The sequence below is a fragment of the Phragmites australis genome, chromosome 15 (assembly GCF_958298935.1).
Source record: "Phragmites australis chromosome 15, lpPhrAust1.1, whole genome shotgun sequence".
NCBI lineage: Eukaryota > Viridiplantae > Streptophyta > Magnoliopsida > Poales > Poaceae > Phragmites > Phragmites australis.
In genome coordinates, this window is record NC_084935.1 from 2,278,648 (window position 1) to 2,303,859 (window position 25,212).

At 41.5% G+C, this 25,212-nt stretch overlaps 4 protein-coding genes across 5 annotated transcripts; 2 read left to right on the forward strand and 2 right to left on the reverse strand.

Annotated features, from left to right (window-relative positions):
• The first annotated feature begins 2,388 nt into the window (after positions 1 to 2,388).
• LOC133893693 (uncharacterized GPI-anchored protein At5g19250-like) lies at positions 2,389 to 4,007 on the forward strand. The gene is made up of 2 exons (XM_062334786.1): positions 2,389 to 2,634; positions 3,356 to 4,007. Exons 1-2 carry the CDS (start codon positions 2,562 to 2,564, stop codon positions 3,865 to 3,867), a joined length of 585 nt encoding a protein of 194 aa, XP_062190770.1. The 5' UTR covers positions 2,389 to 2,561; the 3' UTR covers positions 3,868 to 4,007.
• Positions 4,008 to 7,101: 3,094 nt separating this feature from the next.
• Positions 7,102 to 12,313, reverse strand: LOC133892457 (uncharacterized). The gene is made up of 7 exons (XM_062333247.1): positions 11,865 to 12,313; positions 10,136 to 10,335; positions 9,317 to 9,952; positions 8,828 to 8,978; positions 8,432 to 8,581; positions 7,889 to 8,055; positions 7,102 to 7,640 (listed from the first exon to the last, which is right to left on the reverse strand). Exons 1-7 carry the CDS (start codon positions 12,166 to 12,168, stop codon positions 7,533 to 7,535), a joined length of 1,716 nt encoding a protein of 571 aa, XP_062189231.1. The 5' UTR covers positions 12,169 to 12,313; the 3' UTR covers positions 7,102 to 7,532.
• A 3,139-nt stretch (positions 12,314 to 15,452) lies between these two features.
• Positions 15,453 to 21,271, forward strand: LOC133892983 (uncharacterized). Its single transcript, XM_062333968.1, has 8 exons — positions 15,453 to 15,470; positions 16,996 to 17,936; positions 18,486 to 18,811; positions 18,897 to 19,081; positions 19,183 to 19,353; positions 19,769 to 19,969; positions 20,326 to 20,577; positions 20,669 to 21,271. Exons 1-8 carry the CDS (start codon positions 15,453 to 15,455, stop codon positions 21,113 to 21,115), a joined length of 2,541 nt encoding a protein of 846 aa, XP_062189952.1. The 3' UTR covers positions 21,116 to 21,271.
• A 166-nt stretch (positions 21,272 to 21,437) lies between these two features.
• On the reverse strand, positions 21,438 to 25,119 carry LOC133892487 (uncharacterized). 2 transcript variants are annotated; one of them, XM_062333302.1, is made up of 6 exons: positions 24,260 to 25,119; positions 23,861 to 23,987; positions 23,280 to 23,518; positions 22,920 to 23,178; positions 22,280 to 22,459; positions 21,439 to 22,008 (listed from the first exon to the last, which is right to left on the reverse strand). In XM_062333302.1, exons 2-6 carry the CDS (start codon positions 23,861 to 23,863, stop codon positions 21,661 to 21,663), a joined length of 1,029 nt encoding a protein of 342 aa, XP_062189286.1. In that variant the 5' UTR covers positions 23,864 to 23,987; positions 24,260 to 25,119; the 3' UTR covers positions 21,439 to 21,660. The 2 variants fall into 2 exon arrangements, with proteins under 2 accessions (XP_062189287.1, XP_062189286.1); XM_062333303.1 differs by lacking the exon at positions 24,260 to 25,119 and having other exon boundaries at positions 21,438 to 22,008; positions 23,861 to 24,250.
• Between the last annotated feature and the right edge of the window lie 93 nt (positions 25,120 to 25,212).

Consider the following 25,212-nt stretch of genomic DNA (forward strand, 5'->3'; position numbering starts at 1 on the left):
AAGCTGTTACCCTAAAAAAAACTCCAGTAAGCTTTTCAGAGGCAAAATGTTCTCTCTTTTTTTTTTTTTTTGCGAAAGGAAAGAGACTATATTAAAATTTGAGCACAGTGCATACCCATGTTACAGAAAGAACTCTGGAAGTGCAAAAATTACACAAGAATCCTATCCTGATCCTTCAGTTGAATGGAGCAACGCAGAAGGATGGAGCCAGAGATCGGACCTGTACTGAAAGCGTTGAGCAACCCCAGCTTGTCTCACCGCAAGAACTAACGCCCGGAGACGCATCTGGCCCTCTAAAAGCATATCGACCATTGTCTCACCGGATGCGGTGCAGGAAGACGGCATCTTCAACCTCACATCAAACGAAGTTGCTAGCCTAGCATCAATCTCTACGGCCACCGACACCAAGTCAATGACCCAAATTCAAAACTCAAAGGAACATCCCTCCATCCGACAACCATACCAACCTAGCAAATCTAGTATTTTTTTCAGCTCACCGTAGTTGGTCGGGCCTCCCTATGTGAGGAACGGTGATATCTCGATAAGAAGAATGAATTATGACACTTAAAAACTAATAGTTTTAAAAAATTATAAAATAAATTTATTTTAAATTCTATTTAAATGCGCTCTAAGTTTATCTAATATGTTTACTCTACTGCTCAAAAGAATTGTAACTTACTCTAACAAGTTAAATTGCAAGAAAGTAATGCGAAAGTATAAATAAGGTAAAAAGATAAACTCGGCAAAGGGGATTTTTATCTTGTGATATCGATGGTATGTGTCACCCATAATTCACGTTGAAGCTACACCGAGGATATACTCCCGATCGGTACCCGGTCATAACTCTTGAGCCAACAAGCCACCAAGTCAAGGCCTCAAGCTAGATGAGTCACTAAACCACCAAGGTAAGGTCTCACCACTAGTCTCTCTTCCGATCACTTACCGTCGTGATCACTTCAAAGATCGAGCCGCTAAGGCAAAGGTCTTCGTGTCCCCATACAAGTGTCTTACTGCCGCTGCACGCTAAGTCAGAAGGTCAACAAGCTTGCCGGTGAGTCACCAAGGTTCCAAGGTGTCGGCGTACCTCTTGGTACAAGGTTGGATAACTCATTTATCCACTCTCTGGGTTGCAACACCTAGCAATACTTCTCTCTAGGTGTAATAGCACTAATCACCTTTTAATGGTGTGCTGAATTATCTTGGATGATCACTTTAAGCATTTTGGTGGCTTATATGTCTTCTCAAGTATCTATGAGATTCTCTAGACTCCAGCAGCATACCACACCTTTAAATGACTGAGTGAAAGGTTATTTATAGTCTCAAACCTGTCAACTAGTCATTTTCCTAACGTCTCAAAAAAGCTGTTAACAACAGATAATCCGGTGAGAACATTAGTACTAAAACTAGATCATCCGGTGAGTACTACCTCATAAACTAGCAGTTGGAACTCTATTTAATGCCTCTGTGAACACCGAACACTCCAGTGTAAACCCTAATCTATCACCAGACTATCCGGTGATGTCCTTAGTTTTCTCCCCCTTTGTCAGAAACACTCCGATGAGTTTATCTCCTACTCACCGAACTATCTGTTGCGACTATCAGGCTCTAGACACAATGCTTCGGTGAGTGCAAACTTCTCTGCACCAGACTTTCCGATTGGGCAAATCTTTCTGAGACTTTTCCAATTCAATCAAACTTTGTTCCGACTACGATGACTTTTTGATGTATTACATATATAAAACTTACTAACATATATTCTTTACAAATATGTTAATCACAATGACTATATTGTCATTAATCACTAAAATCACATTTATAATCTAATAGAATTATTTTCGCTACACCCTGCATCTCCAACACCGGAGAGGTCATTAGGATGGAGGAGGCAGACCAAAACTATGGTTGATTGGTGATCGTCTGCTTTCACTTTCTGTACTATAGCATGAGAGTCATCTACTCAGTCCATATTCCATACTGCTAAGGCATTATTTATTTTTTATTCTGATTATATATTCTAGCCCTAAAAGCAAAAAATAAAAACAAACTATCACGGTATAAATCTGACTCACAATCTAGGAACTGAGTTTTACAACAAAATCTTATAATCTATAATTCAGTGAAAATAAACTTCCACATATTCTGCAGAATAGATTAAATTTTCATAATCTGAAAAAAACAAACATGCCATAAATTCGAGTAGAGGCAAAATGTTCTAATGCCTATGAATCCTTTTGACTTTTAAAGCCGAAGTGCAGGCACTGAATTACTAACGAAATGGTCCACAAAGTACAACCATAAAAAGGGCCCACACCTTTTTTTTAACTCAATAAAAATGGCCTTCAAAATCACTACTCCAATTTGTTGCAAAAAAAAAAAAAAAAACTGACGACTGCTTTTCGGACAGGCCGGAAGGACGCGTGAAGGAATGGCGGTGGTTGGTGACAGCAGCTTTCCTCCTTCCTCTTCGGTCCTCCTATACCTGTCGCCCCTACCTCACTCCTCCTTCCATTGGAGCCAAATTAAGCTGTAGTAGCGGAAGCACCCTGTAATTTGAAGCAAGAATGGATTCCAGGATCTCCCTCCTCTGCTTCCTGGTCCTCGCCTCTTCCCTCCTGCACTGCGCCAGATCTGATGGTAAGATCCATGGCTTCTTGCCTCCCTGCGCTTGCTCACCTTTTCTGCTCCGGTGATCGGGCTTCCCGATCCCGATTTTTGTTCTGTGACTCGAATCTGTGCTCGTGTAATGGGGTCGGATCTCATGCAATGCGATGCCTTTCGCTTCGTTTTTTCCCCGTTGTGCTGCGAGGAAGCAAGCGATGCTTTGTTTTGGATGCTGTAGTGATGAATTCGCAATGCCTTTCCAAATCGAGCATCACTAGTTTCACTGCAAGCTGGCATCGAGCTTTAGTGGGTCCTTTGTTTGCTATCCTGTTCGCAGTTCAGTAGTTTCAGTGCAAGTTGACCTTTGGCCGTGCAAGATCTGATTGATATTCAGAGCTCGTTGCGTCAGAAACCAGAGTTTCATATGGGCTTGAGCTCTTGCACGTGTCTCATTGCATTACTCGGTAGTGTTAAGAAATGGATCACTCACTGTTGTTACTTAATTGAGCTGGTGTCAAGTGTACTAGGCACACGGTGCGATTCCAGTGCATTTAGCTGAGTTGCGATTCCAGTGCATTTAGCTGAGTTGTGGTTGCATAGTACAATCGTCATGTTTGCAGATGAATGATAAGAAAACTTCTTTGTTCTGGTCGAGATCTGAATCTACTCGTATGTGGCAAGAAATCGGCGGAGCCATATGTGCAGCCTGTCAACTCTGTGCATCGTCTTCTTCGTACTGAATTCTCCATTTCAGGCAACGATGCTCAGCTCCTCAAGGGCATCAACAGCTACCGATCCTCCCTCAAGGTCCCCGCGCTGGCGGAGAACAAGAACGCGGCGTGCCTGGCCGAGCAGCTCGCGAAGCAGTTCAAGGGCCAGCAGTGCACCAACACCACCGGCGCCAACACCGTCATCGGCACGGAGCAGCAGTTCCCGGACTACCCCAAGTACCTGGACCACTGCCACCTCAACGCGTCGGTGACCGAGGACGGGCAGGTGATGCCGGCGTGCGTGCCGGGGCTCGTCCCCGACGTGGTGCTCACCAACTACACCAAGTCGCAGTACAACCGGTTCCTGAACGACAGCCAGTTCTCCGGCGTCGGGATCGCCAATGAGGGCGACTGGGTCGTCGTCGTGCTCAGCACCAGCACGGACTCCGGCGACTACTCCCCGGCTCCGCCGGGCTCGAACTGGGCAGCTTCGGTGCAGCCTTTCAGCCAGCTGATTCTTTTGTTGGTAGGATTTATAATTTTGATGATGAAGTGAGAGCCTGAGAGGTTGGTCATACCTATACACCACAAAGAGTGTAGTTTACATTGTTTCGCTCATTTTGTATCATTCAGATTTCAATTGAACTTGGCCTCATCGGCATTCTTAAATGTTTTACTTTCGATATTGATTATAAAGCAAGTTTGCTTAATCTGTCCACTGATAAATTCTCCATGTCCGTCTTCAAAAGCTAAAGCTAAAACAAGTGGCTGCCGGAATAAATTAGCCATTTCTGTTTCTAGTTTGATAACCCTTTAGGTAGAGATGGCAATGGGTCGAATCGGTTTTAAGTGGCGTAATACCATGCTCAACCCGAGACCCACTAGCCTCATTCCGACTCCCAGGAAAAACCGAACAACAACCATTAGTTATGAGGTAAAATGAACAGCATCAATGATACCATGGCTAGTACATGGCTACATGCTCAAAAATCAAATGAAAGTCGAAAGCTCACACGGGCTCACGGTCACTCTTCCTCCAGGCCAGTAGAAAAGCTCAGATCTTAGGTAGGGGTACCAATGAACCGTTGAGACTTGATAGTGTGAGCGGACGGTGAGACCGGACCACCGGAGGAGGCGCCGCGGATGGGGGCATGCGTGATGCGTCTGGCAAGTGGCAACAAGCTTGATCCGGATTCCTCAGTAGGTCAACAAGTTGCCTTTGTTTGGCTGGACTATCTCCGCACTCATGCCTGGGCTGCCTTCGCAATGCTACTCGGATGACCTGTGGGCACCAACAGGCGAACATATAAACTCGCGCCTGACCAATCCATCAGACCCGTGGGCGAAATTTAACATCCGAATTCATACCCGACGGGCGCAGAACCTGCGGTATATGAACACATGGTTCAATTGTCATCCCTACCAGCGGGATGGCAATTTAATGAGAAGTTAACCCGCGGTAGAAATTATTGTTGCAATCACTGTACAGTTAAATCTAACCAAGTTTGCTGACGATCCAAACAAAAAGACTGCCACCGCAGATCGGTACAACTGTAAATGCCGCCGCAGATCAGTACAACCAAGTTGCCCGGCCTTGCTGCTACAAACAACTATAAATGTCAGGTGTTGGGAAGGGCATAAGACGGACTCAGTACAAGGACACGGTGTAGAGATGTACACCCAATATTTTTTGCAAAAATAATTGTAATTAGTAGGTATAACATATGATGGAGTCACAAGGACGAGGAGGTAATTCTACACAAACAGGTCCTAAACGACAATGACAGAGCTCATGAAGAGGAGCCCAGAGACGAGTCGCAAGAGTAGCGATCGCCACACTTGAAGAAAACCTCCCTCTCTAGATGATGCATTTATCTTTTTGAGATATGTTGAAGCATGCTTTTGTTTGGTTGCTAACTTCTGTTAGTTCTTTCCTATACTAACTCTCGTGCTATAGAGTCTGTCTGTATCTAAGTCTTTACCTTTCTATATATCATTATCTTGTTTGGATGTAACAAACTAAATAAATGTACCGTTATTTTTTATAATGGAGTGTGGGGTTCTCCCCTTATAAAAAAATTATAATACATATATACATTTGTAACTGTTGAAGATGTTCCAAATTCATTACCCAAGACAAAGGCCGACTTCTGACGGAGCGAAGCGGAGGCCCGTCGCCGGGAGGCTTGGGCCGGAGCGAAGCGGAGTCTGAAGTCGGCCCATTGGGGTGCGCCCTCCTTCACTCGGGGGGGGTGCGGGGGGCTGGCCCCCCGCGGTACGGTACATATACCCGTCGCTAGGGTTCCACTGCGACCGATTCATTCATTCTCTTGTAAGCCGCCGCACGGCGTTGTAACCCGACTCTTGATAATAGTGAGGAGTGTTTGCTGGCTGGCGCCCGTGGTTTTTCCCCTTCGAATTGGAGGGGTTTTCCACGTTAAATCTTGTGTCTCCGCTGTGATTTGATCTTGTGTTCTTCGTCGTTTATTCGCCGTCATTCACAACAGTAACTAGGTAAGATTACATATATTTAATTACTAACTCACTAAATAGCACACGCCATCTCAAGTCCTCTTCATCCTTCCCGTGTTGGGCTACCTTGCTCCCTCTAGTTGGTTGTTGACGTAAGTGCACCACTACACGTGCGGAATCACGACGTCGGCGCCTTGAGTTTTTGTCCAGTTTCTATATCACATATACGTGTCTTTCATTCGAATTTAACAAGATTATATCTGGCACCACAAGTCTACAAATCAACAAAAAGATATAATTTTAAAATGTTTAAAAATAATCTTATCAATGCAATTATGTAGCCCTTGCTGAACCAAATAAACACGTATTACTTCTGACAAAGCCTGTTCTTATATAAAAAAAACCACTATAGATTCTCTAATTCACACAATAATACATTAAAAGTTAGTACAGTCTGGTTTATAATTTTTAGACAAAATAACATTAGAGTACATATGTACACCAAGTATTTTTATAAAGTACTCACATTTTTAAAAAATAGTCAAATAGTAGCTCAAAAATAATTTGGTTTGTAACTCAATTCATTTCAACTAGCTTCGTACAACCACCACTTTCCCAATTCACTCAATTTGCGCCAACAAGCCACCCTCACACGTACCGTATGGCCAAAATAAGTCACGATTCATGCATCTTGTGAAGTAAAAGGGGAAATGTGCCTCCAAACACTAACAACTCTATCTGTTTAAGCAACAAGCGGTGTGATCACAACATTAAAAATCTAGCCAGCAACTCAACAGACTTGCAGTTAAGGTGGGACCAACACCACATAAGAAACATGGAGTGACCAAAGTAGTTTAAGTTTGATATTTTTAGTGATGTTTCTAGATAGAAGTATCTAAAAGTAAAATAGATTGATATCTTAATAAATGGCAATGATTTAATAGCTAACCTAGGTTATAAATTTTGGATATAGCCCTAGTTATTTTGAGATGGTGGTCTAACAAGAACTGCACAACTGCTGAACTTCTACACTGAAAACAGGGTCATGTTTTTACCGCATCTTCAGCAGAGAGGAATAGCAGTTATGCAGCCAGGAGACAATTATTAGCCAAAAATAGGAAATATGAAACGATCAGTATATCAAAAGCTTTGACATTATGATTTTTAAAATCTTTGCTACCTCATACCAATAAAAGGAATTATTAAACATGTGCGTAAAAGAGCATGTCTGTATCGTAAACCGTGAATAAAAGGGATTGGAGGAGAACTATCACGAGTCCTCACAAATCCTTTTCGGTGTAAGAATCCACAAACAAAAAAAGACAAACATGGTATTATTCCCATCAAACTTACCAAGTTTGGTGCAAGTAATAGCACGACCATGTGTGTATGATTGATACAGCATATAAGACAACAAGATACATTTGGACATTACATTCCCCCCGGAGGGAAGATAAAACCCCAACTTAAAACTATAATCTGTTTATGCACATCAGCTTACACCTCCTGTGATCTAACAACCCACGGATGCTCCAAAACGCTAACAGAAACTAGATCCTGCGAAGCTCACCAGGTCTGTCAAAAATCTGGAGGAAAAAAGAAATTCTTCCACATCGCAAAGTATCACCTTTCCAAACTTCAGCGTGGTCTAACGACGGTAGGAAACTAAAGATCATATCCTGGTATAACACCAGTAAAAAAAAAACATAGTAAAAGTAAATGTGTCAAATTTCAACTCGCCAAACTCTTTTAGATCCGTCTTTTTGTGAGAATGATCTTAGGGTTTGGAAGATGGTGAAGGTGGCTGCTATCAACTGCTGAGTCCGTTTCTTTGGGCAAGCCTGCATGAGGCAGTACCTGCAAGCTCGAGTTCCAAGTAACATTAGAAGTTTATAACGTGAATTTACAAAGAGGGCAAGTTTGTAGCTTAAAATCCTGAAATCCCATCTAGCTAGCCAGCTTACAATCTCCATAATGGAATTGCTAAAACCTTAAACATTTTCTTAATGAAATTGATTAATCTCATAGGAACACAAACCAAGAAGGAAATTAGTATGTGTCCAATATCACAAGAAGACATCAGAATAACAATTATCGCATCTAACCTCATAGTTGCGGAGCAAATTGGCAATCAACATTGATATCGCAAAAATCACAAACTTCTGGCCAACACATGCTCGACTCCCGGAACCAAATGAAAGAAATGATTCTGTCTTAGCACACTCAGAGAAAAGATTTATTCCGTTTGAGCCTTTAGGTGCTGCTAGTATTTCTGCAGTAAAAGAAGGAAATATGGAAGGATTAGGAGGAGGCTAATCACCAAGATCTTGAAGAAAAGTTTCGAAAGGTCTCAAAACTGTGTGACAAATTGAGATAAAGGCCAAAAAATGAACTTGACGCAAACAGTTTTCAGAAGCTTAATGCACCATATTTTTACTTCACATAATACCATTTCTTTAGTATCTACAGTCTGGTACTAGTGTTTCAATAATACCATTTCATGCCATAAATGGAATTCTCTCTCCAACATCTTTCATAGACTTATAATTCCAGAAATACATGAGTTTGGCTGCAGTATATTGTAACTGTAAGAAAGCGTGACCTAGGATTCAGGACAAAAAGGTGAAAAGAATGAGGGAGGGAGAGACCTCCAAGATCAATGCCCTTTTTGAGGAAGCGACGAGGATTGAACTGGTAAGCATCGTTGCCCCACATAGAAACATCCATTTGCACGAGATGCAAAGGAACAACCAATATCGCTCCAGCTGGTACAGTGATGCTGGCTTCAAGAGTCAAATCTGCTCTCAAGTAAAATGAAACCCAAATTAAATTAACAGCGGATAACCTATGGTAATCAAAATTGACCTACAGCTGACACATGCTAAAAATAAATGTCATCACACCATCACAGTATATGTGAGCTCAATTGCGGCTAGATTCATAGACTAATATCAGGATAGAACTTGAAAGAACCATGGTTTCAAAACATAAAAGCAGGATGCACAAAAATGTATCCATTTAAAAAGTTTAGAAAACATGCATACTGTGTTTCAAAGAACATCGCTGCAGAAGAGGTCCAGCAGGCAAAAGGCGAGCAGATTCACATACAGTAGCAAGAAGGAATTGCATCTTAAGGATGTCATCAACCTCCAGCTCAGACGATTCATTGCAAACTGCAACAACCTCTGCATGTAGCTGCAAAATAAAGCAGCAAGAGTGAAGAGGTGTAACTTACAGAAATAGTATAAACACAAGCAAACCCAAAAAAAAAAAAAAAAAAAAAAAAAAACTGGCAAAGGAGCCAAATTGGATTGCCACATGTGCAAAACCACCCTAGGAAACCAGTGTTGTTCAGACAATTCTTTTAAAGTTCAGGGGTTACTTAGATTTTTTCATTAGAATTATTAATATGCAACAAATCCATGAGACTTCTATTCATTTGAACAAGAAAACACCAACAATCATTTATTAAGAGAGCAACCAGAATAGTTTGCAGCAAAGAGAAATAAAAGAACTAAGGTAGTAATGTGTACCTGATCTTGCAACTTTGGGCACAAGGCAATCCTTGCCAAAATGTTACCAATCAGGTTAGCAGTAGTGGAAATACCATGCAACATCAAACCCATGACGTTTCCACATATTTCCTCTTCTGAACTAAGTGGCCCTTCAGCAGTCCCATCGAGACAACGACCTGACATCATGCCATCTAAAACAACTCTATTTGGATCTTTTACCATCCCTTCATTCTTCTGACAAGATCTCTGATCAACATGGCAAAGTGTATTATTTTGGTTTCTGGAATTTCTGATGATGCCCTGTGTTAAAATCTTCAGCTTAGCACAAATGTCCCGGTACCTCCTATAACCAGTTTTCCAAAAAGGCGGAACTGCATAAGAAGCCCAGAAGCAACCATCCTTTGCAACCATCATAAGAAGATCCTCATAAACAGCGGCGTCAGACCAATTGAAGAAGGCATCACCAAAAAGAGTTGCACCAATGATGTTAAATGCCACATGCTGGGAGAAAGATTTACCGTCTAGAAAATCCTTAGACATAATAGAGTCGATTCTATCAAGGGCAGCATCAATAATCTTGAAAGAACTTCGACCGGCACCAACAGTAAGTTTTTCATTCAAGAATACTTTCAGAGATTCTCTCCTATTTTTGACCTGAAAATTTCAGAACAAAATGATTATAAGAAAAAGAAAAGAAAAAGATCAAAGCAGCAACTGAGCATGCCATCGGCCAATCAAGAAGTAGAAAACACATTACACATACATTAGTAGAAACTAAAAATAAGAAAAAGTAATACTGCACAGTTGACATGGACATTGTTGCATTGACACACATACCTTCTCGAATGAGGAAACGAATAGACCAAGTCTTCCGCAAGCTAAATTATATGTCCTCCCAGTCAATGGTAACTTATCTTCAGCCTTTGTTAGCGCCTCTTTAATTAGAGTAGGATCGTTAACTGATACAAGTAGTTCAGAGGGTCCTAGCCACAGTCGAACAACTGGGCCATAGCTGCCATGTAATTTTGATAGATAGCCTGCAAAATGAAGCAGTTCAAAGCAAAATATGATCAGAAAGGTATTAGTTGCAGTAACAAGGTTAAAATATTGAGCACTGTATTTTCAGTTTTATAGTAACGAACAATAAAGTGTTTGTTCATAACAGCAAATCTGATAGCAATATGTAATACCAATTTCCAGAACAGTTAGAATGCTTTGCAACCACTTATTCATTTACACAAAATATTTGATAAACCATGTAAGATTGAGCCTTGAATTACATGGGCCCTAACGAGCTGAAGTGGGCCATCCTATGCCCATGCTCATTTGACCAACCATGGAATGAAAGACCAGCACTATGGATGCTGGATCGCATGGGACAAAAATTATTCATCAATAAATAATACAGCTACGTATGGCTACCCATTGATGTCTAGTAGTACTTCAAATACAGCATGATCGATGTTATGCCAAGTAAGTTCGGTGAAAAGTGCCCATTCCCAGGACAAAATAGAATATATGGTTAAATCTATAAAACTTAATCGATGTCCAGTTGATAGAAATCAGATCTGATAGTGATGAAGAAATTTCATAAAAAGTACGCATTACGAAGTAAATTGCTTTCCTCTTCTGCTAATTTTTTGTCTGAATCCTAAGAGGGGAAGAGTTCAATATTACCAATATTAGGACCATGAGGTAATGAAGAGATGACACCTAGATCAAGACAATAACAGAAAACCTAATCAATTGTCCAAATTTGATAAAACCCACCAGTCAAAAGCGATGTAGCTACGATAACCCTACATTTTTTAAATTTTATCAAATTCAAGCACCATGACAATGTTCAGGGATTCACCACATCATCAGCAAACCCTTGCAAAATAGTGAAAAGTTAAGGTGAACGTGCCAATCAGCGCAATTGCTGTGTGGACAATCATCAAACCACAGTGAAGCAAATTTTACCTCACCACTAGTCTAAATGCTTTACACATAAAGATGTACCAATTGCACAGATGACATCCAGTTGTCAGTAAATAGAGCTGCCAACAAAAGAAAATCTCGATCAGACGATCACTAGCTTGCAGACCCACCAGCGATAAACTTAACCACAAAATTGTCATGTAATCACCCACATCACATTAGTCAAATGATGTCCTGATAAGATCCCACCCAGATCAGCAACTAAACTAAAGCAAATTTAACATCAATTAATCAAAGCACTATGAAATTCCCAATCGACCAGTGTTCCGGACTTCCAGTGGCTCGTAACCTGAATATTCCGCATCACAAGGAGTAACTAAATCTCGAATCAAACTGCTCCAATCACATCAAGTCCCCAATCGAACAGTACCCGCACAGACGGTCGAGCATCACGAACAGGCCATACGAAAACTGTAGCTGTGAAGAGGTCGCGATCGCGCCAAATTCAGCGCCATACCCACCATAACCACCACCAAATCAACCAAACCCACTCGAGAGAAAAAAAACAACAACCAAACCCAATCAATTGGATCAAAAGTTAGTTGTGGGAACGAGGAATAAGGGGGAAAGGCAAGCGGCCACCAACCGGTGATGTCTCCGCCGGCGCGTAAGACGGCGGCGAGGCCGGGGTCGGCGAGGAGCGCGTGGGGCCCGGGGATGCGGGACCCCAGGGCCCAGAGGCGGAGGAGCGCGGCGAGGCGGAGGAGCAGGAGCCAGGTGGCGGCGAGGAGTCCCACCCAGAGCAGCGCGTTGGTGCCGCGCTCGGCGTAGTCGCGGAGGAAGGCGCGGCCGCCGCCGACGCAAGCCGGCCAGGCGGCCGGGCCCGCGGCGAGGAGCGCGCCCAGGAGGGTGAAAGGCGCCGCGGCGGCGTCGCAGGAGGAGGAATCCATGGCTGCGAGCGGGACAGGCGTGGTTGGGAGGTAGCTGGCGATGGCGGAGTGGTGGGCTAGGGAGCTGCGAGAGCTCGTGGCCTCGTGCTCTCTCCCTGTGAGAACTGAGAAGCGAGGAAGCTCAGAGGAGATGGGACTTTCGCCTACGGCGGCTCTAAAAAGATCCACGAGCTGAGCTGACTGCTGACCGGGATTTTAATTTCGTTTTAAGAAAATTGTCGATGAAAAGATTGAAATTCGTAAAATTTTATTAAAATTTTGCTTATTTTTCGTGCTATATAATATTAGTCTATTAGAAATTTCAGAATTAGATATTTCGATTTCTACGAAATTTTAATCCCGCCACTGAGTATATTTTCCGTTTAAGTCCACTTGTATTTAGGAAACTGTAAAGGTAGTCCTTAACAAAAGTTTTTGGGGAAAATGTGTAAAATGTAATTATCATTCTTTAACAAACGGAAATGTGGTATTTATCTCCGGGCAGGTGATGGTGATGGTGATGGTGATGGATGCGAAATTGAGCAGCATCTTTCAATGCAAGACCAAGGAGCTTCCATTGCGTAGGAACTAAAATAGCAGGTTGGTAACTGGAACACAATTTATCATGTTTTCATCCGAAGCATTTTAGCATAGATTAATACCAAGCATGCTTTCTGATGCAAAACTACCATGACTAGAGGCGGATCCAAAGGGGAGGCCGGGGGCTCACCCCCTACTGTTTTTCAGCCAATGGAGTCCCTAAGCGTCTCATCCTAATAATTTTTTTATCATGGAAGAAGTAGAGGAAAACAAAAAAAAAAAGCGAAGAATATTACAAAGAGGAGGAATGAGAAGAAGAGGAAGAAAGATGGATAAGCCTTTCCTATCTAATTATTTTGTATCTGTCACTGATCATGATAGTATGAATGATGTTGAATAAATACTCCTCTACATTCTCTGAGAAAATGGCAGATGCATAGCATGATATACACGACATTGTCAGATCAAAACGTATCCGCGAGAAAAGCATTCGATTGATTGGAGCTGGAGAACGGATGCCTTCAGGCTGTCGTCCAGTTGTTTCAAGGAGCTAAGAACACAGATCATGCGACTCCCTTGCTTTAGATCGAATTTTCAAGGATTTCCGTGTGATTACCTGTCCCTTGTGAACCTCACTCTCCGTTTCTTTATGCTCTGCATTGACTTCGTGCGATCCCCGGCACTAACCAATTGCATCCGGCGCAAGTCAACTACTGGCTCGAGCTTTAATTTTGGCTGCCTTGGCGGCAAAGCCAGCTCGGTTCCCTTTCGGCGAGATCACCTTGTTTTAAATGGATTGACTTTGCAGGTGTTGGGGACATCGATCTGATGTGCAAATTGCTGTGATTTCAAATTTAATATGCTCTACATTTACTTCTATACAATAATGGATCCACATCAACATGAAAGAACTCTCTTTTTCTTCCTCCTCTCCCTCTCTCTTTTTCTTCTTCTCTCTTCCTCTTCTTTCTCCTTTTACTCCTCTGCCCCCATTGAAGATCCGCCGTTGCTTGTATACTTATCCTCCTAACTGCGTCACACCTAGGTAACTAAGTAGTACAATTAGAACACAAGTTAATTTGCGGCTATGGGTCTATCGATATGCATGCGTCGATACAGCATTGAGGAGTGATAATTCTTATTCGTCAGTTCATTGGACAGTGGCGAATTTTTGTATCCAATTTTGGGTAAGTTATGAAATTGACATGAGTGGCATGTTAGGTCCTACTAAACATGCAACTCTGAAGCTGTTGCATCCTTTTAGTTACCAGAAATGAGATTATCCGTAAGAAAACTCTTCTCAAGGCTTATTTGGAACACATGGTCTTACATAAAATTATGTGATGGGGGAATGATCTAACAACTTAGGAATATGCCCATACGAGAAAACAACCCAATAATATATAATGACAAATGTGCAGTTTATTTACCCCCACTAAAAGTTAGAGGGGGGGGGGGGGGGAGATTTGCTTGTCCCTCCTACTCCTATATATATTATCACGTTCCCTATATCTCAGGTGCTTCAAATATCTCTCTCGTAGATTTCAGCGCCCGTGTGAACATGTCGATGAAGGGAGGGGGTTCGGGGTGCTGGATTTAGAGAGAGGCTGGGGCGGTGACTTGGCAGTGCGGTGAGGTGACGGTGGCGGAGCCGGTGCCGTGGGCGGTAGGCGGGCAGTGAGCGGGGTTAGCTGCAGGGGAGCATGAAAATAGAGTGGTTAGTGTGGCAGGGGTAGTAGGTGACAGAGACAGCTAGAAGTAGGCGGGAGGCAGGGGAGCAGGGCGAGGTGAGCAGGAGGAAGCATGGTTCAACTTATCAACGGTTACTGCTCGAAAATCGCGATAACCGAGTTTACCGCTCCGCATTAATAATAGAAACTGATCGGTTTTTAAATTTAAATTAAAAAATTCAAAATAAAAAAATCCTAAAAAAACTAGAGACAATTCTAAAACTTTTTTGTAAAAAAATCAAAAATAATATCATTTACATCATATTCTATAGGGAGGAAGTTTGAAAAAAAGAAAAAAGTTGAAGCGTGCAGCTAATTTATTAACTTATGATAAGGAAAAGATTAACATAAAAACACATATTTTTTGTGTAGGAAGTGTATTAAAAGGATATTTAAAATTAGTTTCACTTTATTTAGAGTTTTATTAATTTCTCCATAATTTTTACAAAGTTCACAAGCATAAAGTGAATATGTTAGAAAACAATACTATAATTAATTTTTTTCATGTCTACCATTATTTTTCCTACATAAAGAATAGTATAAGTAAACTAATAAAAATAATTTTACTAATTTTGGAGATGTGATGAGTTAGTTATAAATTAATCTAGTTGTAACACATTTACACAATCCTGCATATAACAATAACTATTTAATGAGATTATGTATTTTTAAAAGTTATAGGATCATGTAAGAAGACTAACAAAAATTGGTTTCATGATTTTTGGATTAGCAAAGAGTAAACTATGCATTTAACTAGGTTTATCAAATATATTTTCTAACAGAAAATATTTAATTTTTTATGAGTATAAATATTTTTATCATGTACTTCATGTTACCAAGAAACTAACAAAATTTGTTTCACTTGATTGGGAGCTCAAATGAATTAGTTACTAATTTTACAAGATTAAACTATTTTTTAGTTTTTTAACTTTACTGAAATTCGATAAAACTGCTCGATAAATTGCTAAAACCGAACGGTTATCGATGAATTCGAACGGTTAACGATAATTAAAAAATACAAAAAAATCACTCAATATGTCGCAAAATACATCGGTAACCGTAGCAAACAGAGCGGTTACTGTTCAGTTGATTCGGTCCAAATTCTCGCTAAATTTAAATTTGACCGAGTGAATTTTGAACAAGTTTTTTGAATTTTGCCTGGTTATCACGATAAGTGCGATTTTCTGATAAACACCGACGAGCGGTTTTTAAGGTCCAAATGGTTTTGTGAACCTTAGGAGGAAGAAGAAAGAGATAATCATATGATGGAAATCGTGTGGCTGTGATCTTAGACTGAAAAAGAGACCGATTGTAGGCGTATGATAAATATAGCATCCGCCATATATTATATATAGAACGAGATTTCAAGCTCATTCACTTGATTCACTTCCACTCTTTATTTGCCTGAGTCCACGCAACCATAGCCTTGAGGAGCACCTTCAGGTGAAGCCAATGCCCATTCTGTTCGGGGCCAACATCATGCAAAAGCATTGCAAGGAAATACTTTAATTTAGCATGTTCAGGGAAGCAAACTCTGCACTCCAAATGGAAATTGCCACAGCTAGTGTCAGCTAGCCGCTGCCGCTCTACTATTGCTTGTCCACTATCTGGAAGGCTTTGGCCCCACCTCTCTACGTCGGACATGGGCCTACTTATCTTGAACAGCATGGAAGCTACGTGTTGGTCCCACTTGGAAACTTCCAGGCTGACCGCTGACAACTAGCCGACCAGTAGACCCGACCCCCTTCGATTCTTCCACCACATGTTCGTGGAAGACTTTCCTATTTTCCTTCCAAAATAACCTTTAAGTTTACAACATCTGAAATCAATTTGCAACATCAAAATAGCATATAGATCTAGACTAAAAAATTATTCAATTAAGTTAATTTCTATATTTCATATCTCCAATGTTTCAGATATTCAAATTTAATATTTTAGACATAATAGAAATTTGTTTCAGAAGTTATTTTCGTTTATTGCACTCAATTCATGCATCAAAATAGCACACAAATCAGGATAAAAAATTTATCTATTTAAATTAATTCTTATATTTTTTATCTTTAATATTTCATATGTTTAAATGTAATGGTTCAGACGTTATGAAAATTTATTATCATAATTATTTTTTATATTATATTTAATATTTAACGTTCGATTTTTTATTTATCCTTGTGACGTTTAGAGCAGTGCATTAGGCAAATCACAAGACACAAAACTTCCCAAGGAGCCCGTGACCTATCACCCGTCCTGCCGACCATCCAAAACTCCAGAAGAAACAGCCCAAAAACTCAGTGTAAAACAGCCGACCCCCACACACTCGGGCCAGGGCTCTCGGCCCGTTGCTCACCCGCCTTTAGAAGTATTTTTTATTTTTTAACCCGCATTTTTTATTTTATTTTAATCAAGCCCCTACCTGTCGGCTCAGCTTCACATTGGAGGTTGTCACTGAGCTCCATGCTCACCCGCCTTTACAAGGATAGTTTGGAACATAGAAGGCAAACTCAATAAATCTAGGTTGATGACTCAGGACGATTGTCCAAAATCAAAATTCATATATATATATATAAAAGAAAACTAGTCTGTCCGCGAGCGCCTCGACCACGCGCGCCCGCACCCCATCGACCACCCGGCCTACTCCTCCCTCAACAACACCTTTGAGCGGGCGCTCGCCACCATGCACAAGATGCCGCACGTCTGGATCCTCTACCTCACCTCGCTCCTCGACCAGCGCCTGCTCACGCGCGCGCGCCGCGCCTTCGACCGCGCCCTGCGTGCGCTGCCGGTCACACAGCACGACCGCATCTGGCCGCTCTACCTGCGCCTAGCATCGATCCAGGCCTGCCCCGTCGAGACGTCGCTCCGCGTGTTCCGCCGCTACCTCCAGTTCGACCGCTCCCACGCGGAGAACTTCATCAACTTCCTTATATCAGCCAACCGCTGGCAAGAGGCCGCCGACCGCCTTGCATCTGTGCTCAACGAAGATGGCTTCCGCTCCGTCAAGGGGAAGACCGGGCACCAGCTCTGGCTTGAGCTCTGTGAAATCCTCACCAAGCACGCTGATGAAGTCGCCGGGCTCAAGGTGGACGCCATACTGCGGGGTGGGATACGGAAGTTCACTGACGAGGTTGGCAAGCTGTGGACTTCGCTGGCCGATTACTATGTAAGGAGGGCACTTTTCGAAAAAGCCAGGGATGTATTTGAGGAGGGGGTTGCCTCGGTGGTCACAGTAAAGGAGTTCAGCGTGGTGTTTGATGCATATACACAATTTGAGCAGAGCATGCTCGCGGCAAAGCTGGAGGCTGCCGAGGAAGAAGGGGTTGAGGATGAGGATGAGCGAGGGGGACGGAAGAACGGGATTGGAAAGTTATCGAAGGAATTCCTTGAGGGATTCTGGTTGAACGCCGAGGATGATACTGATTTGAGGTTGGCAAGGTTCGAGCGGCTATTGGATCGCAGACCAGAGCTCCTTAGCAGTGTGCTGTTGCGACAGAATCCACATAATGTAGAGGAGTGGCACAGGTGAGACTTAATATAGCACCTCAATTTTGTTCATTAAATACATTTACTATGCAGATTAAGCCACAAACACCTGAGGAATTATGTGTTTTTTATTTACCTTCAAATGCTTTTTTTTCTTTCAAGTTTACTAAATATTTGTTAGACATCTAGACAAGCAGGATACTCTAGTTTGTAGGTTAGTACACCAATTTTTAGTTGAGAAATTCGCAGCAAACCTGCTACCCAGTTACCCCATTACCAAAGTTACTAGCATTGCAATTAGCGTTGTGATTTATTTTCAAACAAACTATAAATCAGACATTGGTATTAGTTAACGTGAGATCCTAACACATAATTGTAAGCTACACATTTTCTATAATCGGTTACTATCTGATTCCTTAGTGATAACAAGTCTCCATGTGCAAATCTCATTTCAAAATAAGTGTTCTTGCAGAATGCAAACATATAACGTCCTAGTGTTATCAATTCTGAGCCTATTAATTAATCTTACAAATCATCCCTCCCCCCCAAACTTGATGGGATTGGCTAACAGTACAATAATATGTTCAGGAGGGTGAAACTTTTTGAGAAGGATCCTGCAAGGCAAGTAGCAACATATGTTGAGGCTGTCAAAACTGTGGACCCAATGAAGGCGGTTGGTAAACCTCATACTCTATGGGTGGCGTTTGCAAAGATGTATGAGAAACATAATTGTCTAGATAGTGCTGAAGATATCTTTAAACGGGCTACACAAGTGAACTATAAGGCAGTTGATCACTTAGCCAGTATATGGTGTGAGTGGGCAGAGATGGAGTTGAGGCACAACAATTTCGACAAGGCCATTGAGCTGATGAGGCAAGCAACAGCAGAGCCCTCTGTTGAGGTTAAGAGGCGAGGTATAATTTATTCTGTTTGACCTTTGTTAATTTCCCATTTCCCATGGATTTATAAAACGTTCTTGCTAACTATATGTTAATGCAGCTTCTGCTGAGGGGAACGAGCCTGTCCAAATGAAAGTACATAAATCTTTGAAACTATGGAGCTTTTATGTGGATCTGGAGGAGAGCCTTGGAACCTTGGAATCTACCCGTGATGTTTATGAGAGAATATTGGATTTGCGAATTGCCACTCCGCAAATAATTCTCAATTATGCATTTCTTCTGGAGGTAAGATCTATCTCCAAGTCCTTACTTCTGAAGTTTCAAGTTTTTTTTTTCTTTATGCGTCTGCTAATATGATGCTTGTTCGCTATTTGTCTCACCAACAGGAGCACAAGTATTATGAAGATGCATTTGAAGTGTATGAAAGAGGTGTGAAGATATTCAAGTATCCCCATGTTAAAGCCATCTGGGTGACCTACCTCACTAAGTTTGTACAGAGGTACCGGAGAAGCAAGATAGAGCGAGCAAGAGAGCTGTTCCATGAAGCTGTCCAACAGGTAAATGAAACCATGCCCATGCTTTGTTGCATGTAGTGGCAAGTGTGCTTGCTTGAGCTTTGAGTCTGCTAGTTTCTTTTTGCTAGCTGAGTACAAATTCACCTTTTTGTCTTGGCATCATAACATGTCAAGATAATACTTGATCAGTAATACGATTTTAGCATTGTTGCATGGAAGTCTTTTTTCTTCTTCTTTAATTACAATTTGCACCTTCTGCTTTTCCGCTCCTTTTGAAACCCTTTTGTCCCTCACTGCTTGTTGATATTTATGCCATATGATTCGTTGCACTTTCTTTGCTTGTTTAGACTTTAGACACTGGCACTTGATTTTTTTTTCCTGCATGGCACATTGATTTCTTTAAAAAGTTACTTTCAATATCTTTCTTCTGTACTTACACTTTGCTTTGTTTGATCAGGCTCCTCCAGAGGAAAAAAAGGCCATATATTTGCAATGGGCTAAATTTGAGGAAGACTATGGTCTTGCAAAACGTGCTATGAATGTATATGATGAATCTGTAAGGGCTGTTCCTAACAGTGAAAAGATGAGCATGTATGAAATATATATAGCACGAGCTGCTGAACTGTTCGGTGTTCCAAGGACAAGACAAATATACGAGGTAAGCATATTATCATTTTTTTGCCTTCTGCTTTTTGATTATTGCTTTGCAGTTGACTGGCAGTGTTATGTCCTTGTTTTGAGATCTAATTTTGTTACATGGCAACATTTTATCAAACGAAAGATATTGATATAGATCTCAGCTGGCTAACCTTGTTTGTTGCTGATTACTGACTGCATGAATTAATATAAGTGTTTTTTTATGCTCGCTCTAGTAATCCATCTGGCTAAAAAAACGTGTCCTTCTGCATGAATTAATATAAGTGTTTTTTTTAATTACTGACTCACAAATGTTTTACTGGTTGCTGATAGTTCTATACTAACTTTGCTCCCTTATCTTTGTTGGCGCCTTTGCAGCAAGCGATTGAATCTGGCCTCCCGGACAGAGATGTTATGACAATGTGCTTGAAATTTGCAGAATTAGAAAGAAGCCTGGGAGAAATAGACCGTTCTCGTGCCATCTATGTGCACGCATCCAACTATGCTGATCCAAACACCCATTCCGTTTTTTGGAAGAAGTGGAATGATTTTGAGATCCAGCATGGTAATGAAGACACGTTCAGGGAAATGCTTCGCATCAAACGTACAGTGACTGCTAGCAGCAGTCAGGTATGTCGCACAGATCAATTTAAATATGCAGTTTGACATGAATAAGCACCCTTGTATCACAGACTAAATACTGATTTTCTATGTTGTGCAGACGCATTTCATACTCCCAGAGTACTTGATGCAGAGGGACGAGAGGCTCAACCTGGACGAGGCAGTTGACGCTCTGAAGCGTGCTGGCGTCCCTGAGGATGAGATGGCAGCCTTAGAGAGGCAACTAGCTCCTGGACCATCCTCAGCACCACCAGCTGCTCCAAGTACCGCTACGACCGCTGCTAACAGGAGGATGAATTTTGTCAGTGCTGGAGTAGAGGCGCAGGCTGAGAGCAGCAGGCAACAGACTGCTAACAATGAGGACATTGAGCTGCCCGACGAGAGCGACGATGAGGAGGCGGATGTCCAAATTGCAGAGAAGAGTGTTCCTGCTGCAGTGTTCGGAGAGCTGGGCAAGAGGGCTGCAGAGAACAGGGAGGAAAGCTCAGATGGCCAAGAGAATGAGCAGCTGGGCGCCCTTGAGAGGATAAAGAGACGACGTCAATAGCCTGTCGCTGCTAAAATGTGAGCCCATGTGTGCACCATTCTGTGATATGAGCTTAGTGATGTCGTTCTTGTCAGTTGTAAACATGTTTTTGAATAGCATTTGATCTTGTACAAGCGAAGATCGTGTGACCATTTTTCGTGTAGTTTTGGTCTTGTTTCTTCTTTCTTAAAAGGAACTGGTACCAAAACCTTACTATCTTTGGCTTCTAACTGAAAAGTATGTGCAAATTATCTTGAGTTTCACATTTTCGTGTCCAGATTTTTTCATTCAAAGCATTACACGAATAAAAAAGGTCAAGGAAAGGCATCGAAAACAGCCATAATCAGATGCCAGCATTCCTTAGCCACTTTCATAACAATCTTTAGAGGTAATTGTAACAGTGCAAAGAAGAGAACTGGGAAAATTCAAGTTTTTGACAATTCGATCAGCATGTGTGATCTTCATCCCGTATCTTTATGCCTTTCTCTTTGCAAACTCTCTGTACAAAAGAATTCTATGCCATGTTTGCAGCTACAAGTCCAAATGCGAAAAACTATCGGATCGCATCACTTGACATAATATGAGCCATCAAGGAAGTGAGCAAACTCTGTACCGTTTAATTTTCTGCTCACTTCCTCCCAGTTGTTGACAAGGTCTGGAAGTGGTCTCGTGTGAATTTTCACCTGCCTGCTGATCAGCTTCCTCACCGGAACTCCGAGGAACTCTTGCACCTGGGATAATGCCTCAGTGTTCATTACATTGTCGTCGCGGATTATATCCTCGTAATAGAGGGTCATATGCCGCGTGGTGTTGAGGTGGTCCAAGCAATCTCTGATGGCCTTCTCAATGTTTCTGATATTTGTAATCAGAGTCGACGTATCCAGCTCTGGTTTGAATTTTGCTAATATCTCAGCCTGCCCAAGATGAAATGTACTGATGAGATGAAAAGTTGTCGGTGCAATATCCTCCCAGATGCAATATTGGCTTTTCCACCACTGTCTTATCAATAACACACATATGCCCTAAAATGAATTATATATATCACATGCACGTCCTAAAATGAATTATATATGTACTGGCCAAATTTCGTGTAAAATGAGCTATGGGTAGCAATTCGCTCAAAGGGACGAGCAGAACAAAGCAGTTTCAGTAAACTTATTTGGAACTGTTTGTGCATGGAAGTACCTCTTCTTTTGAGTGAACATGAGATTTGTGAGTTCCATTCAACTGTTTTGCATCTCTGTCATAGTCATTGGCCAACACAGAGATAACCCTTTGTAAAGTGTTTCTCCTGAACAGAAATAGCACGGAGACACCCTTCTTGTTCAAATAACTAACTATATCATCATGATTGTCCAAAATTCCCTGAAAAACACAATGATGGCAGTTAGTGCCAGCATATACTTTACATCTGGTAGGTATAAACGTACCTTTGCTCATGCTAATAGAATGAATAGTGCAGGTGCCAACATGACTAATCATCACTAACCAGCTCGGATTGTAAGAATACATAAAGGTGAATACTTAGCACATAGCGTTGAGAAATGCAGGCATGTGAACATAGAGTTGAGAAATGCAAGAATATTTAGCTCTGCGATACAGTTCAATTCTAGCTATACTTCTGACAGAATTCAAACTCTAGGCATGCAAAATAGATCTTCTAAGAAGGTTTCCCCATGATACACCCACAAGAACCATATTATTTATAGCACATGTGCAGGTGCAAAGGATTAGCCTCACAAGTGCTGTTTTGTCATTAACTACTAAAGACAAGCTGACGCTCCGAATGTCCGCATGGACCATGAAAAATGCGATGTTAAAGTACCTGATTTAGCATCCACTTCAGTCCAGATGCAGCTGTGCATTCATTCTTAGCTGCACTAGTGAGCCAATCCAAACTATACAGTTTGTCAAGTGTTCCTAAGATAGATGAGATATTTTCTCGTCTGTCCATTCTGTTGAAGATTTCGCCGTTTGAGCTGATGTTAGGGTGGCTATTTAGCAAGGTCTCAAACCATCCACTTCCGGATCTTTGCATAGATACAATAACAAAGAATCGAACAGGAGTACATGAGCATTCCCCCCTGCGGAAGAAGGTAAAAACCGTATCAACGTTGGCCAGAAAATACACATACAGAATCGGTGCTACAAAGAGAGAGTTTATCTATCCTCACAGTGAAGTTACCTGCTATAACTCGTAGGTTTTGGGAAGTGCACATAGCGCAGCTCCTCATGTGGAACAAAAGGCTTTCTGCATACATCTTTTCTTTGTTCTTCTCCATCATCCCCTTCTCCTTCGTTCTCTATTGTTATTCGATTAAGGGAGAGGTAGCATACATATAAACCGAACAACGCAATGAAGAAAACACGAATTGGTCGCGACAAAAATGGCCCTCCCTTGGAACTTTTTAGTGAATATGGGTGCTGCAAGTGCAAAGACAAAATTCTATTATCAGAAATCGCTATTAGCAAATATGGAATATGTAGACAGAGAACCAAAGCCAAGAATTGTGTTATACTACCTCCATTCTCGAATAGATGTCATTTAGAAATGCGTACAGTCAAATTTTATAAACTTTGACTGTTAATATACACAGGTTTATTACATGAGAATGATATTAGTAGACTCGTCATGAAAAATACTTTTAAATGGTTATATTTTCGATAAATTTCAATAACAAATACTTAGAAAAAATAACAGTAAAAAGTATGCAGTGGAGACTATCGATGTCCTAAATGACTAGAAAAAGAGATCGGAGGTAGTACCATCTTGCAACAGAGAAACTACTGCGTCGGCTAATTTCTTGTTCTCCCGCTCGCCCACAGCAAAGGAACATGTTCAGTTCTCATTAATATCAGCAGCTCACCATTTGTGGATGAATTACAGTGCATTCTGGTAACATAGGTTGTTACAGTTAGCTCCTCCTAATAGTACTCCAAAAAGGAACATGCTCCACAATGTACATGCTAACACATAGCTAATTGCAAGAATCTGCTTAACAATTGGATGGACACAATTGCTCGGGAAAAAAAAAACAATTGGATGGACACCAAGAGGTCCCAAGGCTGAGAGAAAAGAAACCCTCGATAGGATTTAGTACAATAAATGGAGGAAAAGAGGAGGCGCGGATGAGAACTCCACCAAATGCTGAAACAATCGCTCACCAAAACTTGCGTCGCCGAGAAACACCAGGCAGCAAAAGAAATCCAGGTGGGATTTAGCTCCAAAATGGCGACGAGTCGCAGCAGAAGAAGGAAGGAAAGATCCAACGACGGCTAGATAAAAACTCAAGGTGAGATTTAGCAAGGCAAGCCTCTAAGAAAACCCCAGAACCTCAAGCTCAAGCATTGGCAAGAGAGGCAGATTGAACAGCAGCATCACACGAGAACGAAAGCACGGAGAAGAATCATCGTCAGCTGCTGGTTCGTCAGCATGAACGCAATTTTTCCTCGCGCTCTCTTTCGTCAGTCTTTCCCTAGCATTTCTTGGTTTCACAAAAGGATTTTGAAAGGTGTGGAAGGATTACTGTAGTAGCTAAGCAAACCGCTTTGAAATATACGAGTATTTTTTTTTTTTTTTGCAAACCAAGTAAAAGGAGAGGGGGGTCAGAGGTCATAAATGAGCCGGAGCGTTTGCTGTTGCTGCACCGGGTCTTGGTCGACCATGAAAAGTTAAAGAGGTCGACGGTTTCCAACTCCAATTCGCGTTTGGTAGAGCTATGCGTATTGAAAGTATTTAGACAAATTATCTTACTCTTATTTTAAATTAAAAATAGAGATTTAAATTATTTTAATTTATAATATTAAAATCTGACGTGAAGCTCATTCTACAATATTAAAGAAGATAGTCTATTTGAAATTCTTATTTTGAAAATTCACTCCAGAGCTCATTCTTTGTTCAAAATAAGCGTTAGTGTTCAAAATAAGACATCCAGTCTATTGAATTTAACTTTTCGTATTTCGAGAAAAAAAAAAAAGGCCTTCGTGATTCGTACGGTTGCCGATCTTTTTTCCTTTTTTTTTACCCGGGAATAGTTGCTATGCGAGCAAAAATCCTGGACGCTTTGCGTCAAAAGTTTCTCTAGCAAATGGCTCTGCAGCTACCGGAAGCCGTGGCT

What these genes read in the sequence shown, in the direction of transcription:
- LOC133892457 (XM_062333247.1), bottom strand. Translation starts at nt 12,168, where the DNA reads ATGGATTCCTCCTCCTGCGACGCCGCCGCGGCGCCTTTCACCCTCCTG. An exon ending in AAAGGGCATTGATCTTGGAG is followed by an intron (nt 8,056 to 8,431) that starts GTCTCTCCCTCC and finishes CTTTTACTGCAG; the next exon opens with AAATACTAGCAGCACCTAAA. An exon ending in ATTTGCTCCGCAACTATGAG is followed by an intron (nt 7,641 to 7,888) that starts GTTAGATGCGAT and finishes TCGAGCTTGCAG; the next exon opens with GTACTGCCTCATGCAGGCTT.
- LOC133892487 (XM_062333303.1), bottom strand. An exon ending in AAACCTACGAGTTATAGCAG is followed by an intron (nt 23,179 to 23,279) that starts GTAACTTCACTG and finishes CTTCTTCCGCAG; the next exon opens with GGGGGAATGCTCATGTACTC. An exon ending in TGAAGTGGATGCTAAATCAG is followed by an intron (nt 22,460 to 22,919) that starts GTACTTTAACAT and finishes TGTGTTTTTCAG; the next exon opens with GGAATTTTGGACAATCATGA.
- LOC133893693 (XM_062334786.1), top strand. Translation starts at nt 2,562, where the DNA reads ATGGATTCCAGGATCTCCCTCCTCTGCTTCCTGGTCCTCGCCTCTTCC. An exon ending in GCACTGCGCCAGATCTGATG is followed by an intron (nt 2,635 to 3,355) that starts GTAAGATCCATG and finishes TCTCCATTTCAG; the next exon opens with GCAACGATGCTCAGCTCCTC.
- LOC133892983 (XM_062333968.1), top strand. An exon ending in AATGTAGAGGAGTGGCACAG is followed by an intron (nt 17,937 to 18,485) that starts GTGAGACTTAAT and finishes TAATATGTTCAG; the next exon opens with GAGGGTGAAACTTTTTGAGA. An exon ending in TGACTGCTAGCAGCAGTCAG is followed by an intron (nt 20,578 to 20,668) that starts GTATGTCGCACA and finishes TATGTTGTGCAG; the next exon opens with ACGCATTTCATACTCCCAGA.